At 43.9% G+C, this 19,155-nt stretch overlaps 1 protein-coding gene across 1 annotated transcript in view; it reads right to left on the minus strand.

Moving 5' to 3' along the window:
* lars2 (leucyl-tRNA synthetase 2, mitochondrial) overlaps positions 1–19,155 on the minus strand; it is a 95,414-nt gene that overhangs the window by 62,284 nt on the left and 13,975 nt on the right. The window contains exon 5 of the mRNA XM_041183705.1: positions 6,048–6,108. Within this exon, the coding sequence (XP_041039639.1) occupies positions 6,048–6,108 (61 nt within the window). The remainder of the gene's footprint in view (positions 1–6,047; positions 6,109–19,155) is intronic.

Raw genomic sequence — 19,155 nt, forward strand, 5'->3', positions numbered from 1 at the left:
AACCCTTCCTAATTTCGAACACCCTTTTTCAAGCTTTCCTTAACCTCCTCTGCTATAGAGGAGAACAATCCCAGCTTCTCTGGTGTCTCCATTACCTGAAAACTACAATCCCCATCAGGGTCATTGCTGTCCGTCATATCCGGGTCACGGTGCACTGATCCCCTGCCCTTTGGGTTCGGGACTAAAGGCAGAGACTGGCCTGGCCCACCCCTCATCCCTTCCCCGTCTTGACTGGGTGCAGCTTGGCGGAGAAATCAGGCTGGCTTTAACGTATGCTCCCCCCGCCCCCCACCAAATTCTGGAACGTTCCCATATCCGGCACATGTCCAGTCCTGAGCCCAGTACCTGTATCTCTGTTCTGGCACACCCTTTAAAATTGCACCTGTTCATACTGTCTTTCCTCATTCTCCTTCCCTACTTCGCGCTTTGCTGCATTACACTGCATCTACCATGTGTCTGCCCAATTCACCAGTCTATTCCCTCATGGAGTCGGCTACTATTCTCCATATTTTACTAAGTTTGTTTGGGTTCTTCAAATTGAGGGAAATGTCTCATCTGCTGGCTTTGAAATTTGAAATACCACCGCCACAACCACCCTCCAATATCCAAGTCCAGAAGCAACACCACTAAGATACAAAACAGATCACCTGGCACTAATCGGAAGAGCAGGAAAGTTCTAGCTAGTGTCCAGGATAAGATTTCCCTCTTAACCAACCTCACCAAAACAGATTATCTGGTCATCATCACCTTGCTTATTGTGGGTCCTTAAATTATGTGCAAATTGGCTGCCACATTTCTTACATTACGACAATGACTGCACTTCATTGACTGCAAAGTGCTTTGGAATGTCTGGTGGTTGTGAAAGGTGCTATATAAATCCAAGTATTTCATTCTATTAATATGTATGAAAAACAATAGTGGCCCTAATACTAACCCCAGGGAACATGACTATATATTTCCCACCAGTCTAGTAAACAACTGCTCACTACCACTGTCTATTTTCTGTCTCGTAGCAGTGCCCCTTTAATTTCATGGATTTCCATTTTGCTGAAAGGTATAATATGTGGTGTTTATTCAATGCCATTTAAAAGTCCATATACACATCAAATGCACTATCTTCATCAACCTTCTGTTGCTTAATTGAAGAACTTGATCAAGTTTGTCAGACATCAATTGCCTTTCACAAATCCTCTGAGCAGTCATTAATTAGCTCAACTAACATCAGAAAATGCTGGAAAAACTCATTGGGTCTGGCAGCATCTGTGGAGAGAGAAACAAAGTTAACATTCTGAGTCCGTATGACTCTGAAGAAGTCATACAGACTCAAAACGTTAATTCTGTTTCTCTCTCCACAGATGCTGCCAGACCCAAAGTTAACATTCTGAGTCCGTATGACTCTGAAGAAGTCATACAGACTCAAAACGTTAATTCTGTTTCTCTCTCCACAGATGCTGCCAGACCCAAAGTTAACATTCTGAGTCCGTATGACTCTGAAGAAGTCATACAGACTCAAAACGTTAATTCTGTTTCTCTCTCCACAGATGCTGCCAGACCCGATGAGTTTTTCCAGCACTTTCTATTGTTATTTCAGATTTCCAGCATCCACAGCATTTTGCTTTTATCTTAATTAGCTCAAGTTCCTTCAAATGAATATTAATTTGCTTCTGGATTCAAGGAATCTAGACGCTTCTCCATTGCTGATGTTATGATCCCAGCTGAGGTTATCACTGGACAAGCCTGTTTCCTAGGGTGGAATCCAACTTGATAGATCCTAAATTATTTGTTTGTTTAGGTATGTGGAGAGGGCTACTGAACTGAGCCACAGGAGTGAGCAATTAACTTTTAACAAAATAATAAAATATCTATTAAACAAGGAATATGAACTATATTATAATGCTCCTTCACCCACAACTATATCTTTACAGATATATATAGATTTGTAAGGATAACACAAGTTACAAAAGATATCTTATAATTTAATGTTCACAGTAACTACACAGTCCATGTGAACCTATGGCGACCTGTGGTCAGGCACACCACACTCTGAAACCATGTCACAAATGCCACCCACATAGATGCTTATGGATCTCTCCTCAACTCCCCCCAGAGTCAGTCAGTCTGGCTGAACTCTGTCTTTCACACAAGGGTTTCCAATCTCCACTCTCCAAGAACTCCCTTTGGAATCTTCTCCCAAACCGACACTTTCTCTCAGGCACCTTGTGCAAGGGTTCACCTCCCAGGTTTCAAACTCTTCTTCCGATGATGTTCCTCTCCCCGAGTCACCACAAGCTGTCTTCCAAGCACTCTCTCTCGCTGACACAGCCATCAACAGTGCACGACTGCTTCACATGCCCGTAGCAAAAAGGTACAGACCTCAGCCATCTCTTTGGACCTACTGCCCTCTCAAGCCTTTATCTCTTTAAGCTTGGAGCTTTAAACTTGAAGCCTTTCTCTGCCCCTCACTCTTCACTTAACAGGACATTTTCCAGGCTCTTGTCCTTCCTTTGACTAGAAGGTCTGCTTGGGACTTTTTCCTGTTCCACCCCCCTGGGTTTTGGGTTATTTTCTTTAGCTTGGGACTGGCTATCTGTCCACTTTGCTCCAGTCTCTCCTGGCAGCTACTTCCAAAACCAACTGAACTCAAGCAGCTTCCCAATCAAACTGCTGTTTCTAGTTTCTTATGTATCTGTGGGAGGGACCTGCCTCTCTGGACCCCTGTTGCTAGGCAACAGCCCAGTTCTCCACTCGTTTGTTTAACTCGGCTAAGAGTCGTAAAACTCTCATTAGAAATGCAGGCAACTTTTAAAGTGAAACTAAAAATCAATTTGACCTTTCTTAACAAACAGATACAGAAATACAAATCAAACTTAAACATTAATGCTAAAACTCAGTCCTAACACCCACAAATATAAACTTACTTAAACTATCTCTATTTCCTAACACTAACTTTAGGCTGTCTGATTGTTTCCATCCTTCCTTCCCATAGCAATCCAAGGGGATGGATCCTAGACAACGTGACTTTTACATTTTGAGTGCTACCAGCCTTTGAAGTACCTCTTTTTTTTATCTTCTTTTTAAAAATCGAATCCAAATTTCTCAATCCTTTTTCCTTTGACATTAGTCGCATCCTTTTCTTTTGTGAAAACAGATGCAGAGTGCCAATTCTGTATCTTAGTCATGCCCTCCACCTTCACAAGGTTTCTCTTCTCGTTCACAATCGGCCTCACCCATATTTTGAACATCATTTTACTTCATACGTTTATAAAATGTCTTGTGTTCCCATAACCAGAATTAAAGTAATCAAAATTATGCACTTTATTCTTTGCCTGCACAGGCTAGTTGTCAGAACAATATGAAATACTGCCTGTTCTCTGTGGCTCTGGAAACATTTCCTTGAAGTATTTCTACTCTTTCAAAATTACTTTCATTTACATTCCATTTCACTGAAATACGCTCCACCCACGTACTCTTTGGAGTGCGGTGATTGTTGTGGAGGCAAAATGTATTCGACGGGTTTCATATTTCACCAACACTTCACTCTGTGAAATCTTGTTAAGCTCTTTCCATTTTTTATAATGGCAGTATAAATTAATGAGTCAACGGGAGAAAATTAGAAATGCTTTCAAATGATTACAAGGGAGTCTTAAGCTGCAAGGACTATGCAATAGTTGCAAATTTAAGTTTAAACTACTTCAGGGAGACATCAGATCTTACAAATAAGTCATGAATCATTTTAAGGCAAGGCCAGTAGAACCAGAAGCACACTAGGAGTGATGAGTAGCCCCCAGGTCTACACTAATTGCCAGTCCTGATTAATTATGTTGCTGATGCATAATTAGAAATTCATGAATGTGTCAAATGAAAACAGCTCAATCGCTTCTGATTCAGCAGCAATGAAGACTTGGATTTTTCTTGATCTGGATGTCTAAATTGTGAATGAACCAAGTTGGTTCAATGGATCAGTGTCTGATCACCCCCTCACCTTTCAAAACAGCCTCAACAAAAACCCACCTTCAACACACCTCTGTAACTGCCCCATCTCTAAACTCCCTCTCCTCTCCTCCTTCAAGATGGGTTTCAACCAGCCAGATCTGGCCCACATCCCTCCCACAGTTTCCCCCAAATCAGATTTCCGCTTTCCTCACAGCACTGAAATGGCGCTAAACAAGTTTCACGGGGGAGATTTCCTGTGGCAGGTGACCTCAAGCTGCTCCTCATCATTTCAGATCTTTCTGCAGCCTTCGACTTGGTCAACTCCACCCGCTTCACCTAACACTTCCCAGGTTATTGGGATTGGTCTTGCTTGGTTACACCTATCCGATTGTATAGGTAGCCAGTCTTGAGTTAAATCACATTCCTCCAATTAGATGGGAATACCAAGCCATTGTCTTAGGGCCTTGCTGATACTCACCATCGATTTAATCAGACAAAATCAGAACGCCTGCAAACTCAGCATTCCAATTTAACTTCCAACTCCCATTAACCTCTTCATCACAACGACTGCCTACTTCCATGACCGTAACATCACCTACCTCTACCCTATGTCACTTGGTGCTGAAACATTCACCCATACTTGTGTCGCCTCCATACCCAATTATTCCGCAGCTCTCTGGGCCAGCCTTCAATCTTCCTTAAACTTAAGCTCATCCAAAACGCTGGACGGAATTTTACAGCCCCTCCCACCAGTGGGATTTTCCGGTCCCACTGAAGTCAACGGGCTTTTTAAATGGCTCGCCGCATTTTCTGCACCACCCCCCCCCCCAACACCCACACCCACACACACACACAACAGGGCCGTAAAATTCTGCCCCGTTGTTCATATCCTATCCTGCAACAAGACCCATTTGTCCATTATCGCCGATACCAGAAAATAACTTCATAGCTCAGCACCAATGGCCTGGGCACCACCTTGTCTTTCATCACTACAAAGAATATAATTAAGGCAGGAAGACCCCCAGAAACCCGGAATCTCTGGTCTCTAAAATGTTTATCTGCCATTCTGGTGGCTCACAAATCACAGATTATATTTTTTTGGAAATATGCAAGAGGCTCAAAAAAACTGCAGGGTGGTACTTTTGTCCTGTTTATAACTTAACAATGTTACCCCCAAGTGCTGCAAGTCAGATTCAGCTCAAGGTCCATAAAGCCATGGTGATGAATGGATATATGTAGTGTGGCATTGAGCTACTGTCTAGGAGGGTAGCAGGTTTGATACCACATCTGTGTAATGATCCTAATACACATGGCAGTGGAATCAATATCGATTCTGACGTATACACTTTTGGTTCCAGTCTTACAACCAAAGGCAACTTTTCCAAAAAAATAGTAAAGATAAAAAATAAGCACTTATAACCAATGAGAAATACAAACATGACATGCATTTCTATACAACCTTGGGACTTCTCAAAGTGCTTTACAGCCAACTGAATACTTTGAAGTGTAGTCTCTGTTGTAGTGTAGGAAACATGGCAGCCAATTTGCGCACTGCAAGCTCCCACAAACAGCAATATGATAACGACCACACAATCTGCTTTTAATAATGTCGATTGAGGGATAAAGATTGACCACTGGGATAACTCTCCTGCTCTTCTTCAAAAATAGCACCATGGGATTTTTTACATTGATTTGAAGGGACAGCCGGGGCCTTGGTTTAAATGTCTCATCAGAAAAGACAATACCTTCATAAGTGCAGCACTCCCTCAGGGCTGCACTATAGTGCCAGCTGGAATTGTGCACTCTGGAGTAGATTTGAACTGACAACATTCTAACCCAAGGAGATGAAAGTGCTAACCACTGACCCACAGCTGACACTAGTATATAATCTAACGAGGACTGTGTTTCGGTTTTCAAAGCATTAGATTAACTTCGCTCCCATCGTCTCGATGTAACTACCCCTGCCCCGCACAATCTCACCGCCTGCCCCTCCTTTTAGTTAAACATTCTGTGAAGTAACATTTTTCTTTTATTTGGGTCAAACAAACATCACTCATTTTTCAAATAATATTTCAAGAGACCAATAACTAATATTTTTGATTGCGGTCACTCACTTTCTTCCAGTCAAAACACAGACCAAGGCTATGAAGCTGTTCTCTCATGTGTGCAATATTACTGAAAGGAAACAGAATGAAAATGACTTATTCATTTTTTTGTCCGTGTATTTCCAAATACTTACATAGATTGAGAGAAAAAATGGAGGTACATTACAAACCAAATCTTGAAATTCATCAAGCAGCCAATTAAACATTCATACCAGTAGCCGTCATTCAGGTCGTAGGAAACTGCATGAAATGTAACCAGAAGTGGACCAAATTTCAAAATTTCCAATCAATCAAGAGGCATCCCAAGTGTTATTTCAGTGCAGGGCAATATTCTGCATTCTGTGCCAAGTGACTTACCTCCTGACTCCTCAAAAACTTCCTTCCACCTACAAGGCACAAGTCAGGAGCGTGATGGAATACTCTCCACTTGCCTGGATGAGTGCAGCCGCAATGACACAAGACGCTCAACACTATCCAGGAAGCAGTATTCCGCTTAATTGGCACTTCATTTACCAGCCTAAAGATCCACACCCTCCACTATTAGTTATAGCGGCTACAGTGTGTGTTCTACCTACAAGATGCACCGCAGCAACTCACCAAAGCTTTCTCAGCAACTCCTCCCAACTCATAAGCCCCAAAGCCCAGAAGGGCAAGGGCTACGGGGTCACAGAAAGACCCACTCTTATGTCATGCACCATCCCAACTGAGACACATATCCGTCATTCCTTCATCACTGGAACAAAATGGCAGAATGCCTTGTCCGATGCTGATGGGAGCACCTTCAGCACATTGACTTCAGCAGTTCCAAAAGGTAGCTCACCGCACCTTCAAGGACAATCAGGGAAAGGCAAATAAATGCTGGCCTCGCCAGCAATTCACACCATCTGAAGAATGAATTAAAAAAAAGACTGGCATATTTAATTGTAACATTATCCCTCCTGCTGCATCGCTAAATAATTTGCAGTAAACTAACAGGCAACTTGTGGACAGTATTGACTTTGGGAATCAAAACAGAGCACTGGTTCCACACAACAGGTCAGTCAGCGTCTGTAATGATCCACAAACTGCAATGAATGATTGAGGCAATAGGAAATACATTAAAAGAATGGGTAAAAAGTTAAGCTGAACTCATGGGGGAGATTCATACAAAGGTAAGGCAGAGAAAGAGCAATGAAAGCAAGAATAAACTGTAAACGTAGGAGGCCTGGAATGAAAACAGTGGGTCCACCAGATGCAAAGTGGAAAAAAAACCTGAGCATCACCACACACTGATACCCCTCCAGCACTGATGAAGATCTACACCTGACACATCATAGAATGATCCAGCACAGGAGCCCATTACAGTCCATCGTGCCTGTACCAACTCATTAAAAGAGCTACCCAATTAACCCCCGTTCCCTGTCCACACAGCACTGTGAATTGCTGCCCTTCAAGTATTCAACAAATTGTCTTTGAAAATTACATTTTAATCTGCTTCCTCCACCCTTTCAGGCAGAGATCCAGATACGCCTTGTAAATCCCCCTCCACCCTTATGTTGCCTCTGGTTCTCATGTCTATGACTTCAAATCTGTGCCCTGTGTGTTCAAAGCAAGCCCAGGCCGATGGAGTAAAGTTTGGCTCCAAGGGACGAGTATGAATTGAGTTTGGGTAGATAAAGGTCTTCTGGTCCGTCCAGTTTCTCCCATGCAATTTAGAATACCTTGTGTATCACACAATATATACACACTCCTCTCCACTCAAAAACACATGGGGCTGAGGCATATTGGGTGGTGGCACAAAACAGGCCATCAGAGCAGACAACAAACACAGTGCCTGATATTTAGTTTCACTGAGCGCATGGACAGCCGGTCCAATGTCGCCTGTCTTCCTTCATTGCCCACAATCTCCTGTGAGAAATGTAAAAGCAGTGTCAGAATCAAGCCAATTCGGGAGAATAAAACATGGGAGATTCCTCTCTGACCCAGCTAGACTTTCAGATCAAGTCCTGTAGAGCGTTCTGGCCCTGAATTCTCTAGCAGTGCCCGTACTTTGTAAAAGAGGTGAATTTCCCCCAAGCCAGAAACAGGTCGAAGTTTGCGCTTGAAGGAATTCAGAGAATCAGCCTCTACCGCACAGGCCAGCAGCCTATTCCTGAGGTCCACTGGGAAAGAATCTTTCTTCCCTCCCACCCCCCCCGTCCCCGTCCACTGTTTAAATTAAATTGACAACCCCTTTCAAAGAAATAAAGAATGGCACAAAACTGCAGTGGAGGCAAAGTTGGGCAAAGGTGACATTATTAGGACCAAGTTGTATAATTGTGCCACACCTGACCTGATTGCTTTCTGTACCCCAGCTGTCTGCCAGAAAATAAATTTTACTTTTACCATTAAATAGGTAAAAACAACATATGATATTTAAAAATATTATCTGGTCAATCATTGCAACAGTAATGTTCAACACAGACTCCATTAGCTGATGTGGCTTGCTAAACCGCTTGCTATTGTACAGCTATCAACCCCCCATTCACTGTTCAAAAACAAGAACATACAAAAATTGTGAAGCTGTGCACGTTGGGCATGCCTGCTCCCGAGCACAGCCAGTAATTGCTTCTCTGCACCTCGAGCACAATCCACAGCAGAATAAATAAAATAGTGTGAACAGCTCTTATAAACATGCAGTGTTAACTGAATGGCAAAGGGATCAGACAGGTGGGAACAGGAACCCACGTTGTGAAGAAGTCTGAACTTTACTGCTGCCAACTGCAATTACCTCTCTTTCCATCGCAAGATTATTAAAGAGTTTGTCTCTGAACATTAGTGAGCAACTCCACCTTTTACTGAAGGATGACAAATCTAGCAAAAAAAAATTATTGACCTGGATTCTGCACTAGAACTTATGGTGAAGCTTTCAGCGCTCACTGTTATTACTAGAGTAAAGGAGACAGCAACTTCTGGTGACTGCACACAAACAGCAAAACAGGGAAGTCCAAAAGCTGCCGACAATTTTCCCTGTTCCTCCTCAAGCTTTGTTACACTGGTAGCTCACTAAGAAATTCAGCATTGAAATCCATGCAAGGGTGTGAATTTGCAGTACTTACCTACTAAACATGCCACAGCAAGTTAGAGCCTGTCCATTTAAATATAAGTGATTAATCCCACCTTTCTTTCTTCCCCTCTCTTTAGTTAGCTTCCTGTACATGATTTTATATGGAATTAACTATTCTAAATTACACTTCCTAGCTTAGACCATATGTATCTCATTGAGGATTTCTCAATCTGCACAATCCCGATCTTTGAAATAAAAACAAAAAAACTGCGGATGCTAGAAATCCAAAACAAAAACAGAATTACCTGGAAAAACTCAGCAGGTCTGGCAGCATCGGCGGAGAAGAAAAGAGTTGACGTTTCGAGTCCTCATGACCCTTCGACAGAACTCAAGAACTCTTGAGTTCTGTCGGAGGGTCATGAGGACTCGAAACGTCAACTCCTTTCTTCTCCGCCGATGCTGCCAGACCTGCTGAGTTTTTCCAGGTAATTCTGTTTTTGTTCCCGATCTTTGAAGATGCACTATCAGAAGTTGCTCTGAATCGTTCAATGCATTTCAGTGAGGGACACAAACAAGCCAAAAACTGCAAAATACATCGGTTTGCTATAAAAGCTGCATTTGGTTGAACCAAAATTTCCTTCTATTCTTGTTCAGGTGCGCAGCTTAACTGCCACTGAATCGGGTCCTCAATTCTGATGTAAGTTCGTGGGCCTGAAACATTAACTCTCTTTTTTCCCTCCCCCCAGACACTGCTATGTCTGAGCGTTTCCAACATTTTGTTTTCAATTGCCCACTGAGTCTACTAGGTTTTGTAGATTTAAACCTGATTTGCAATTCACAAACATATGATTTGTTAATGAGCTGTTTAGTAAATGAAAAAAAAAGACCAGCAGTGAACAGATCTATGTTACTGCAAAGAAAAACAGAGCCTAGTCAATTGGTGAGTGTGCTGAGTAATGTGTTCTTGTTAATTTGCTCTTTACAGATAGCACTCTCAGCTGCCAGCTTTTTTTTTGCATTTCCAAAGCAACATTTATTTATTGCCACTCACTGCCCAATAGCTTGCCCCACTAATTATTTATTTACACTTGTGTGTCCATGCCCGGGAGTCTCCCTTTCTCACCTGCTGATAAGCCTATTACAACAAGAGAGTTACTAATAAATAACTCTACACAATATTACTGAGCAATCTTTCCATTATGGATACCTATAACGCAGCGCCACCAGTCTTATCTCATATTTCTATGTCTCATCCTCAGCTAAAGTCAGCCATTTTAGAGAGCCTCAGAATTAGAAACTTCCCACATCGAGACACGCATGATGCAGAAAAAGCATGTTATATCCTTATATCCGTTTCTAGCTCACTTTCCCGGAGCAGGTCACCAGCGTCACTCTACATTAAGCTTGGCTGATCAGCATTCTCTCCCGTTCTTACCGACTGCCGTGGGCAAACTGGAAGGATTTAAAGGTTGATCATTAACCTGTTTGGCTGCGTTACGAATGCAGCCTCCTGAGCACCAAGTCCTGGAGTGGGGCTTGAACCACTGTGCTTCTGGCTCAGAGGCAGGGACACCACCAAATGCGCCAAAAACCCGCTTTAGACTACCTGTCCAATGTGAAGTCAAGGATGAGCCACAACTTCGCCCGATTAAGCATTATTTTGGCCAAAGCCATTGATTTCAGCCCACCATCCTGTACCTTTCACCAGTAACTTCACCTCCTCATTCAGTCTGCACACAACTTTAACATTATTTTTAAACACAGAGTTGAGCTTCAGATCCCTTATTTTAAAATCAAGATCACTTAACATTTACCACTAAAGCCTCCACCCTCATCCTACCACCACTTCAGGTGGTAATCAGCACTTCATGTCAGGCAATGACCACCTCCAACAAGAGAGCATCCAACCATCACCCCTTGATGTTCAATGGCATTACCATTACTGAATCCCCCATTATCAACACCCTGGGGGGGGGTTTACCATTGATCAGAAACTGAACTGGACTAGCAATATAAATACTGTGGCCACAAAAGCAGGTCAGAGGCTAGGAATCGTGTGATGAGTCATCTCCTGACTCCAAGGCCTACCCATCAGCTACAAGGCACAAGTCAGGAGTGTGATGGAATACTCTCCACTTGCCTGGAAATGTGCAACTCCTACAATACTGAAGAAGCTGGACACCATCCAGGACAAAACAGTCCGCTTGTTTTGCACCACATCCACAAACATTCACTCCTTCCACCACCGTCGCACAGCGGGCATCACCTACAATATGCACTGCAGGAATTCATCAAGGCTCCTTAGACAGCACCTTCCAAACCCACGGCCACTACCACCTAGAAGGGCAAGGGCAGCAGATAGATGGGAACACCGCCACCTGGAAGTTCCCCTCCAAGTCACTCACCATCCTGACTTGGAAATATATAGCCGTTCCTTCACTGTTGTTGGTTCAAAATCCTGGAACTCCCTTCCTAACAGCACTGTGGGTGTACCTACACCACATGGATTACAGTGGTTCAAGGCAGCAGCTAACTACCACCTTAAGGGCAACTAGGGGTGGGCAATAAATGCTGGCCCAGCCAGCGAAGCCCACATCCTGTGAATCAATAAATAAAAACCTTGCTGCCAAAGGCCTTTCCCACCTCCAGATAGCTGCTCTAAAACTCTAACTTCAGCTTCCTGGCATGCACCCTCAATAAATGTGGCCATTTAATTGTCAGTGTTCTCTCCAATGCCAAGTCCCATACACCCATTCCACTGTCCTACAGTGGCTCCACATCATAGCAACATTGGAACAGAGAGACGGAAAAGATTCATCTAACTCACCACTTTCTGCCAACCTGGTAGATACATGATAGGATGACAAAGGAGCTTTGACAATGGAACTTTCCCGTGAATTGAATATCAAATCCTTATCCCATCTACGAACTTGCTCCATGGCCTCAGTCTCCCCTAACCCTGCTGCCTTCTCCAGCCTCGTGCCCCCTCCTGGGCGCTCTGGGCTCCAGTGCAACTTTAGTGAAATAGTCTTAGGCCCTATTCGGGAACCTCTAGCTCTTCTCCCCACCCCCCTCCCCCCGCCATTTTAAAACCCAAGCAAACCTTTCATCAACTTCTCCTCACCATCCTGCGAGGATCTTGTCTCTGTTTTTCCTACTTAAAAACAATGACACTATTTGCTACTGTTGACAGGATACGGAACTTTCCTCCAAATGTTTACAGTAACTACACATGGAATCCAATGGATATAATTTATAAACCCTGCTGAATTATATACTAATCTACACAGTCTTGGCTATGCTCTTAGATGTGGGAATGAAAGTTCACACTACCCGAGTACCTTGATGCCCTGAGCTGCCCATGGGAACAGCACACAATGAATTACATTTCTGCAAAGTGTGGGATGCATTATGTAAGCAGATTTAATACTTTCTGAGCTGAAGGGTTGATGGAATGTGTGAATCTTACTCATCCAGGTTTCAGATAGTCTGGAAGATGTTAATCTGATCCCTTGCGTTTAAAGTGATAAAATGACTGAAAGGGTTTGAGAGTTTTAGAGGGTAATATGAGCATAGTAATGGAATGCTTAGAAGATATAGAGAAGAGCCAATTGTATTTTGCTGTTCTTATGGATGGGGAGAGGTGATGGGGGCATTTAACATTATTGTCCTGCCCCAGGGCAATAACTTCTCCCCTTCCCTCACTTCTCAGCTGTTCGCAACAAGATGTATATTTTTAAAGGGAGTGTTTTAATCCCCTTTTGGGATTGTGACTTAATAATAGATGCGAAACACCAAGGTGATCATTCACACAACACAACAAAACACTCACTGCCTCAAACAGAGACACACAAGGCAAGAGAGTTTAACAGCTGACAATGCACTTAAGTTTATTAACAGAATAACGAGAAAGCAAATCATGTGGTTAAATTAGTCCTTTAGAGACGAACTTGTTGCAGGCCTGGATGAGGTCCTCTCTCATGGTTCTTTCAAGGTGAAGTGAGGGGGGTTGGAGGTTTTCAGCCGAAATTGCAGCCGAGCTTCTATAGAAAGCATGTGGTGACAAATTAGCCCCTCTCTCCAAACCTTGGTTGGTTGGTTGTTAGGCAGGATTCTGCAGGGGAGGGGGGGGGGGGGGGGGAAATGGTCCCTCTTGCATCCTGTTAGTTAGTTTCTAGAATGGCTTGCCCCAGGCTGCTTCATGGGATGATAAGATGTGTTGTCTGAAATTAGTTTCAATCATGTGACCACATGATCAGTTCTTCCATTGTTCACACAAATGATTCAAGGTTAGAAGCCATTGCTACACAATGGGGAATGAATGGTGGCCATTCACACCTGCTTGTGATAAGGGAGATTTCTCATACCTTTCTAAGTTCTGAGCTCACAGACAGTCTGGGGTGGCCATTGAATTTGAGTTTCAGTAAATATCAAATGTACAGCTCCTATTGTCTGGATAAGTGATTGTGCACATTCAATGCCTTTTCAAGGAAGGGGGCTCCACCCTCTGTTTTTTTTACATTTTAATGGCCTGCCAGGAACAGGAGTTAGTTCTTTGTGCAGAAATCACACAAAGTCACCCGGCTTCCCCTGTGCCCCCATATTCCACCTTGGGTCAAGGTAAGTTGCTCATGTGCCGTGGTATTTGTTTTAAAATTAAAATGATCATCCTCATAAAGGTCCCAGGCATATGACACAAGCATGACAAAAACAAAAGTACCTGGAAAAACTCAGCAGGTCTGACAGCATCTGCGGAGAGGAACACAGTTAACGTTTCGAGTCCGTATGACTCTTCAACAGAACACAAACATCACTGTCTCCAGATACAGCTCCTCACACCCTACTTCCTGTAAGGACTCCTTCCCATTCCCTCAGTTCCTTCGCCTCCGTCGCATCTGTTCTGATGATGCCACTTTCAAAAACAGTTCCTCTGAAATGTCTTACTTAACTGAGGTTTTCCACCCATGGTGGTTGACAGGGCCCTTAACCGTGTCCGGCCCATCTCCCGTGCATCCACCCTCTCACCTTCCTCTCCCTCCCAGAAACATGATAGGGTCCCCCTTGTCCTCACTCATCACCCCACCAGCCTCCGCATTCAAAGGATCATCCTCCGCCATTTCCAGCATGATGCCACCACCAAACACATCTTCCCTTCACCCCCCCACCACCACCCCCCCCGCCCGCGACATTCCGCAGGGATCATTCCCTCTGGGACACCCTGGTCCACTCCTCCATCACCCCCTACACCTCAACCCCCTCCCACAGCACCTTCCCATGTAACCACAGAAGGTGCAACACCTGCCCCTTTACTTCCCCTCTCCTCACTATCCAAGGGCCCAAACACTCCTTTCAAGTGAAGCAGCATTTCACTTGCACTTCCTTCAATTTAGTCTACTGCATTCGTTACTTCCAATGCAGTCTCCTCTATATTGGAGAGACCAAACGCAGACTGGGTGACCGCTTTGCAGAACATCTTCAGTCTGTCCGCAAGCATTACCCAGATCTCCCTGTCGCTTGCCTTTTCAACACACCACCCTGCTCTCATGCCCACATGTCCGCCCTTGGCCTGCTGCATTGTTCCAGTGAAGCTCAACGCAAACTGGAGGAACAGCACCTCATCTTCTGACTAGGCACTTTACAGCCTTCCGGACTGAATATTAAGTTCAACAATTTTAGATCATGAACTGTCTCCTCCATCCCCACCCCCTTTCCGATCCCCCCCCCCTTTTCCCCAATAATTTATATAGATTTTTCCTTTCCCTCCTATTTCCATTCATTGTTTTATCTCTACCTTTTAGCCTATTTCGATTCCTTCACTCCACCCCACCCCCACTAGGGCTATCTGTACCCTGCTTGTCCTGCTTTCTACCCTCAATTAGCACATTCCTTAGATAATATCCCAACCTCCAACACCTCTTTGTCCTGTTGTCTGTGACATCTTTTGGTTATCTCCACCTATCACTGGCCCTCTATCCAGCTCTACTTGTCCCACCCCCCTTAAACCAGCTTATATTTCACCTCTCTTCTATTTTTACTTAGTTCTGTTAAAGAGTCATTCGGACTCAAAACGTTAACTGTGTTCCTCTCCGCAGATGCTACCAGACCTGCTGAGTTTTTCCAGGTATTTTTGTTTTTGTTACTGTCTCCAGATAATTGTTCTGGTGTCACTTAATTACGATTGAGTGGTAACATGCATGGGATATAGAGATCAAAAAGGTATAATTAATTTTAAGAGTTGAGTGAAGTCATATATGCTGCATTCATACTGAATTGAAGTGTTGAGGTCTGAGTACACATATTGGATTGTGAACAAGGTTTGCTTTGTTAAAGTCGCTCAGATGTTTAAAGTAATGAACCATAGAAAAGATATGACGCAAGAAGAGGCGATTTAGCCAATTGCAACTGCACCGGCCAAAAATAAAAAAACTAGCTGCCCATTCTAATCCCACCTTCCAGCACCTGGTCTGTAGCCTTGTAGGTTACAGCACTTTAGTTGCTGATCCAGGTGCCTTTTAAATGAATGAGGGTTTCTGCCTCCATCATCAAACCAGGCAGCAAATTTCAAACACCCACCACCCTCTGGGTGAAGATGTTTTTCCTCATGTCCCCTCTAATCCTTCTACCAATCACCTTAAATCTGTGCCCTCTGCTAGCTGACCTCTCCACTAAGGGAAAACAGGGCATCCCTGTCTATTCTATTTAGACCTCTCAGTCTCTTCTCTGGATTTAATTCCATCTGCCACTTTCACCCACTCAACCAAACCATTGCTATCATTCTGGAGACATCAGCTACCCTATTCACCATCAACTACGTGGCCAATTTTTGTGTCATCTGCAAACTTCCCAATCATGCCACCCACATTTAAGTCCAAATCATTAATATATACAACAAACATCAAGTGACCCAACTCAGCCCTGTGCAACATCACTGGAAACCATTTGCCGTTCACAAAAGCATCCAACCATTACCCTGTTTCCTGTCACTGAGCCAGCTTTGGATCCCACTCGCCACATTGCCCTGTATCCCATGGGCTTTTACTTTTCTGACCAGTCTGCCATGTGGGATCTTGCCTTACTAAAATTCATGTAGGCAACATCCACTGCACTACTCCTCATCAATCCTCCTTGTTACTTACTCAAAAAAAAAATTGACTAAATTAGTAGGACACGATCTTCCTCTAACAAAACCCTGATTAATCCATTCCATTCTAAGTGACAGTTTATCCTGTCTCAATTGATTAATAATTTGCCCACCACCAAAGTCACACTGACAAGCCTATGATTATTTGGTCTGTCCCTCGCACCCTTTTTAAATAATGGTACAATGTTCGCAGACCTCCAATCCTCTGGTACCTCACCTGTATCTAGTGAGGATTGGAAAACGATCCTCATAACAGCCACTATTTCCTCCCTGGCTTCTTTTAACAACCTGGGATACAATCCATCCGGCCCTGGGGTGATTCATCCACCTTCAAGGACGCCAGTCCCTCCAGTACATCCTCTCACTATACTTATTGCTTCTAATATTTCACACCCCTCCTCTAACTAGAATATCTGCATCATCCCTCTGCTTCATGAAGACATGGACAAAGTACTCACTGAGAACCCTGCCCACATCTTCAGCATCAGCGCACAAGTTACCATGTACAGCTCTGATAGGCCCTACCCTTTGCTTCATTATTCTCTTGCTCTTAATGTACAGGTAAAACATCTTTGGGTTTTTTTGGATTTTACCTGCCAATATTTTTCATATCCTCTCCTTGCTTTCCTAATTATCTTTTTTACTTCACACCTGTACTTTCTATAATACTGTTGAAAGCCTAAACGAGGAAGTTGTTTTGTTTTGAGATTGTCAGAAGCTTTCTTTTTCTGCTTTATCCAACCTGTATGCTTCTAGGTAACCAGGGGGCTCTGGATTTGGCAGTATGGCCCCTTACCATTTGTGGGGGCATGTCTACCCTGTCCCTGCTATTGAATATCTCCCCAGTGCCCAGTCTAGTAGCTGTAACCAGTCCACTTTTGCCAGATCACCTCCTAGCTTTGTAAAATTTGCCTTTCCCCAATTTCGAACTTTTACTCCTGTTCTATTTTCGTCCTTTTCCATAATTATGCTAAATATAACTGTATTACGGTCACTATCTCCAAAGTGGTCACCCACTGCTACTTCATCCACTTGCCCAGCTTCATTTCCTAACAATAAAGCTGGAGCTGCACCCTCTCTCGCTGGGCTGGCTGAAAAAGTGTTGGCTGAATGCAGTTCAAGAAGTTTGCGCCCTCTGTGCCTATTACACTGTTCGTATCCCAGTCAATATTAGCCTAGGTGAAGTCCCCAACTATTGCTGCCCTGTTGTTTTTGCAATCAGAAATTTGCCTACATATTTGCGCTTCTAACTCCCTTCCACTATTTGGGGAGTACACTCCTAGCAGTGTGGCTGCCTCTATACGTCTCAGCTCAACCCATATGGCCTCATTTGATGCTTCATTTATCACCACCCCCCACAGCCGTAATTGATTATTTAACCAATAATGCTACACCTCCCTGCCTTTTTTTAGCCCCGTCTCTATCCTGCCTGAAAACTCAATATCCACGGATGTTGAGCTGCCATTTTTGCCTCCTTTAAGCCAAGTTTCTGTTATATCAATGATATCATGCTGCTATGTGTCTGTGCCCTCAGCTCATCGGCTTTGTTGGCTATAGCCCTTGCATTTAAATAAATACCCTTAATACTGCCAAATTCCTGTGCTGTAAACCTTTTAACCTGTGCTTTTTCTGCTTTTCAGAGTCACCCACTAATTTTCTCTCTCCTGCTCCCCAGTCTGAATCTGCCCTCAGGCTCCCCCCCACCGCCAATCTAGTTTAAACCCTCCCCAACACTACTAGCAAATTTCCCTGCAAGGACATTTGTCCTGGTCCTATTCCCCTATTCCAGGTGTAGACCATCCTTGTACAGATCCCACCATCGCCATGACAAACAGAACAAGAAAGCAGTCTTACAGTCAGTCAATACGTCTCTACCAGAGGAAAGCATATCAGGCCTTTTGGATAGGCTCCTGTAAAAATTGAGCAAACCAAAAAATAGGATTTCATGTCACAAAACCTTCCCCCAAACACAACCTGTGTAAAAAAAAACTTACAATTAAAGAGCCTCCATTTATCCTTTGATGCAGAATGAGCAGCAGCAAAGGTGGGGGATGGGGAAGGGTCAGTGGGGGATACACTACTTTATTCAATAACCCTTTAAACCACCCATGATTGAAACTGTGCACCAGCATGGGCATTAGAATACAAATCAACTTTCAACAGCAGTCCCAGCAGCTGCAGCATTGTAACATAGGTGAAGCGGCCCAGCCATGTCAAGCTTCTAACCCACATTGATGGCATGAAGCTATCGACCAAAGGATGTTTTCCCTACAACACAGCTGGTGCCAGCATGCAAAAGGCTGCTGCCAAGGGATGACCTTCCTTCCTGGCCTTCAATGGACAGAGTGCTCAACAGTAGAGGCCTGCGACAGTGACATAATGGCAACTCCTGTGCAGGGAGGATGAATTTTCTGTTCATCCAGATGAGGTAGGTTACTGCAGGAGAATGGAACACTTTCCATTTCAGGCATTGGGGACTGTATGTTAGCTCAGTAGCAGGAGGCTATTTTGAGGTGTGGAAATTAAGTAGTACAGGTTTCCCAAATGTTCTGCAGTTTCAACATCTGTACATGTTTTCCTATATATGTTTCCTGCCCGCAAGTAGACTGACTGGCTGATAGGCAGGGAGTGGTGGGAAGCTGACCGATTGCAAGGTTGTGGGGGGGTGGGGTGCAGTGTTTACTGGGTTGTCCATGGGGCTTGGGGGGGGGGGGGGGTCACCCCTACTCCTCTTGGCCCACAAGCAGTGCTACAAAGGTGCTTCCCTTAAGGATTCAGCCCCTCTTGTCTCCCTTCGCCTGCTGCATTCCTCAAATCCAAGAAAACTTGGCAGACTCTGGTTAAAAATACAGTTAAAATGAAGACAACGGGGTTTTAAAATAGTTAAGTGGCCAATCTGCCTGCAGCAAACAGATTGGCCACCCACCCCTTCATCCTGCCTCCATTAAAAC

This window comes from Carcharodon carcharias, chromosome 3, assembly GCF_017639515.1.
Source record: "Carcharodon carcharias isolate sCarCar2 chromosome 3, sCarCar2.pri, whole genome shotgun sequence".
NCBI lineage: Eukaryota > Metazoa > Chordata > Chondrichthyes > Lamniformes > Lamnidae > Carcharodon > Carcharodon carcharias.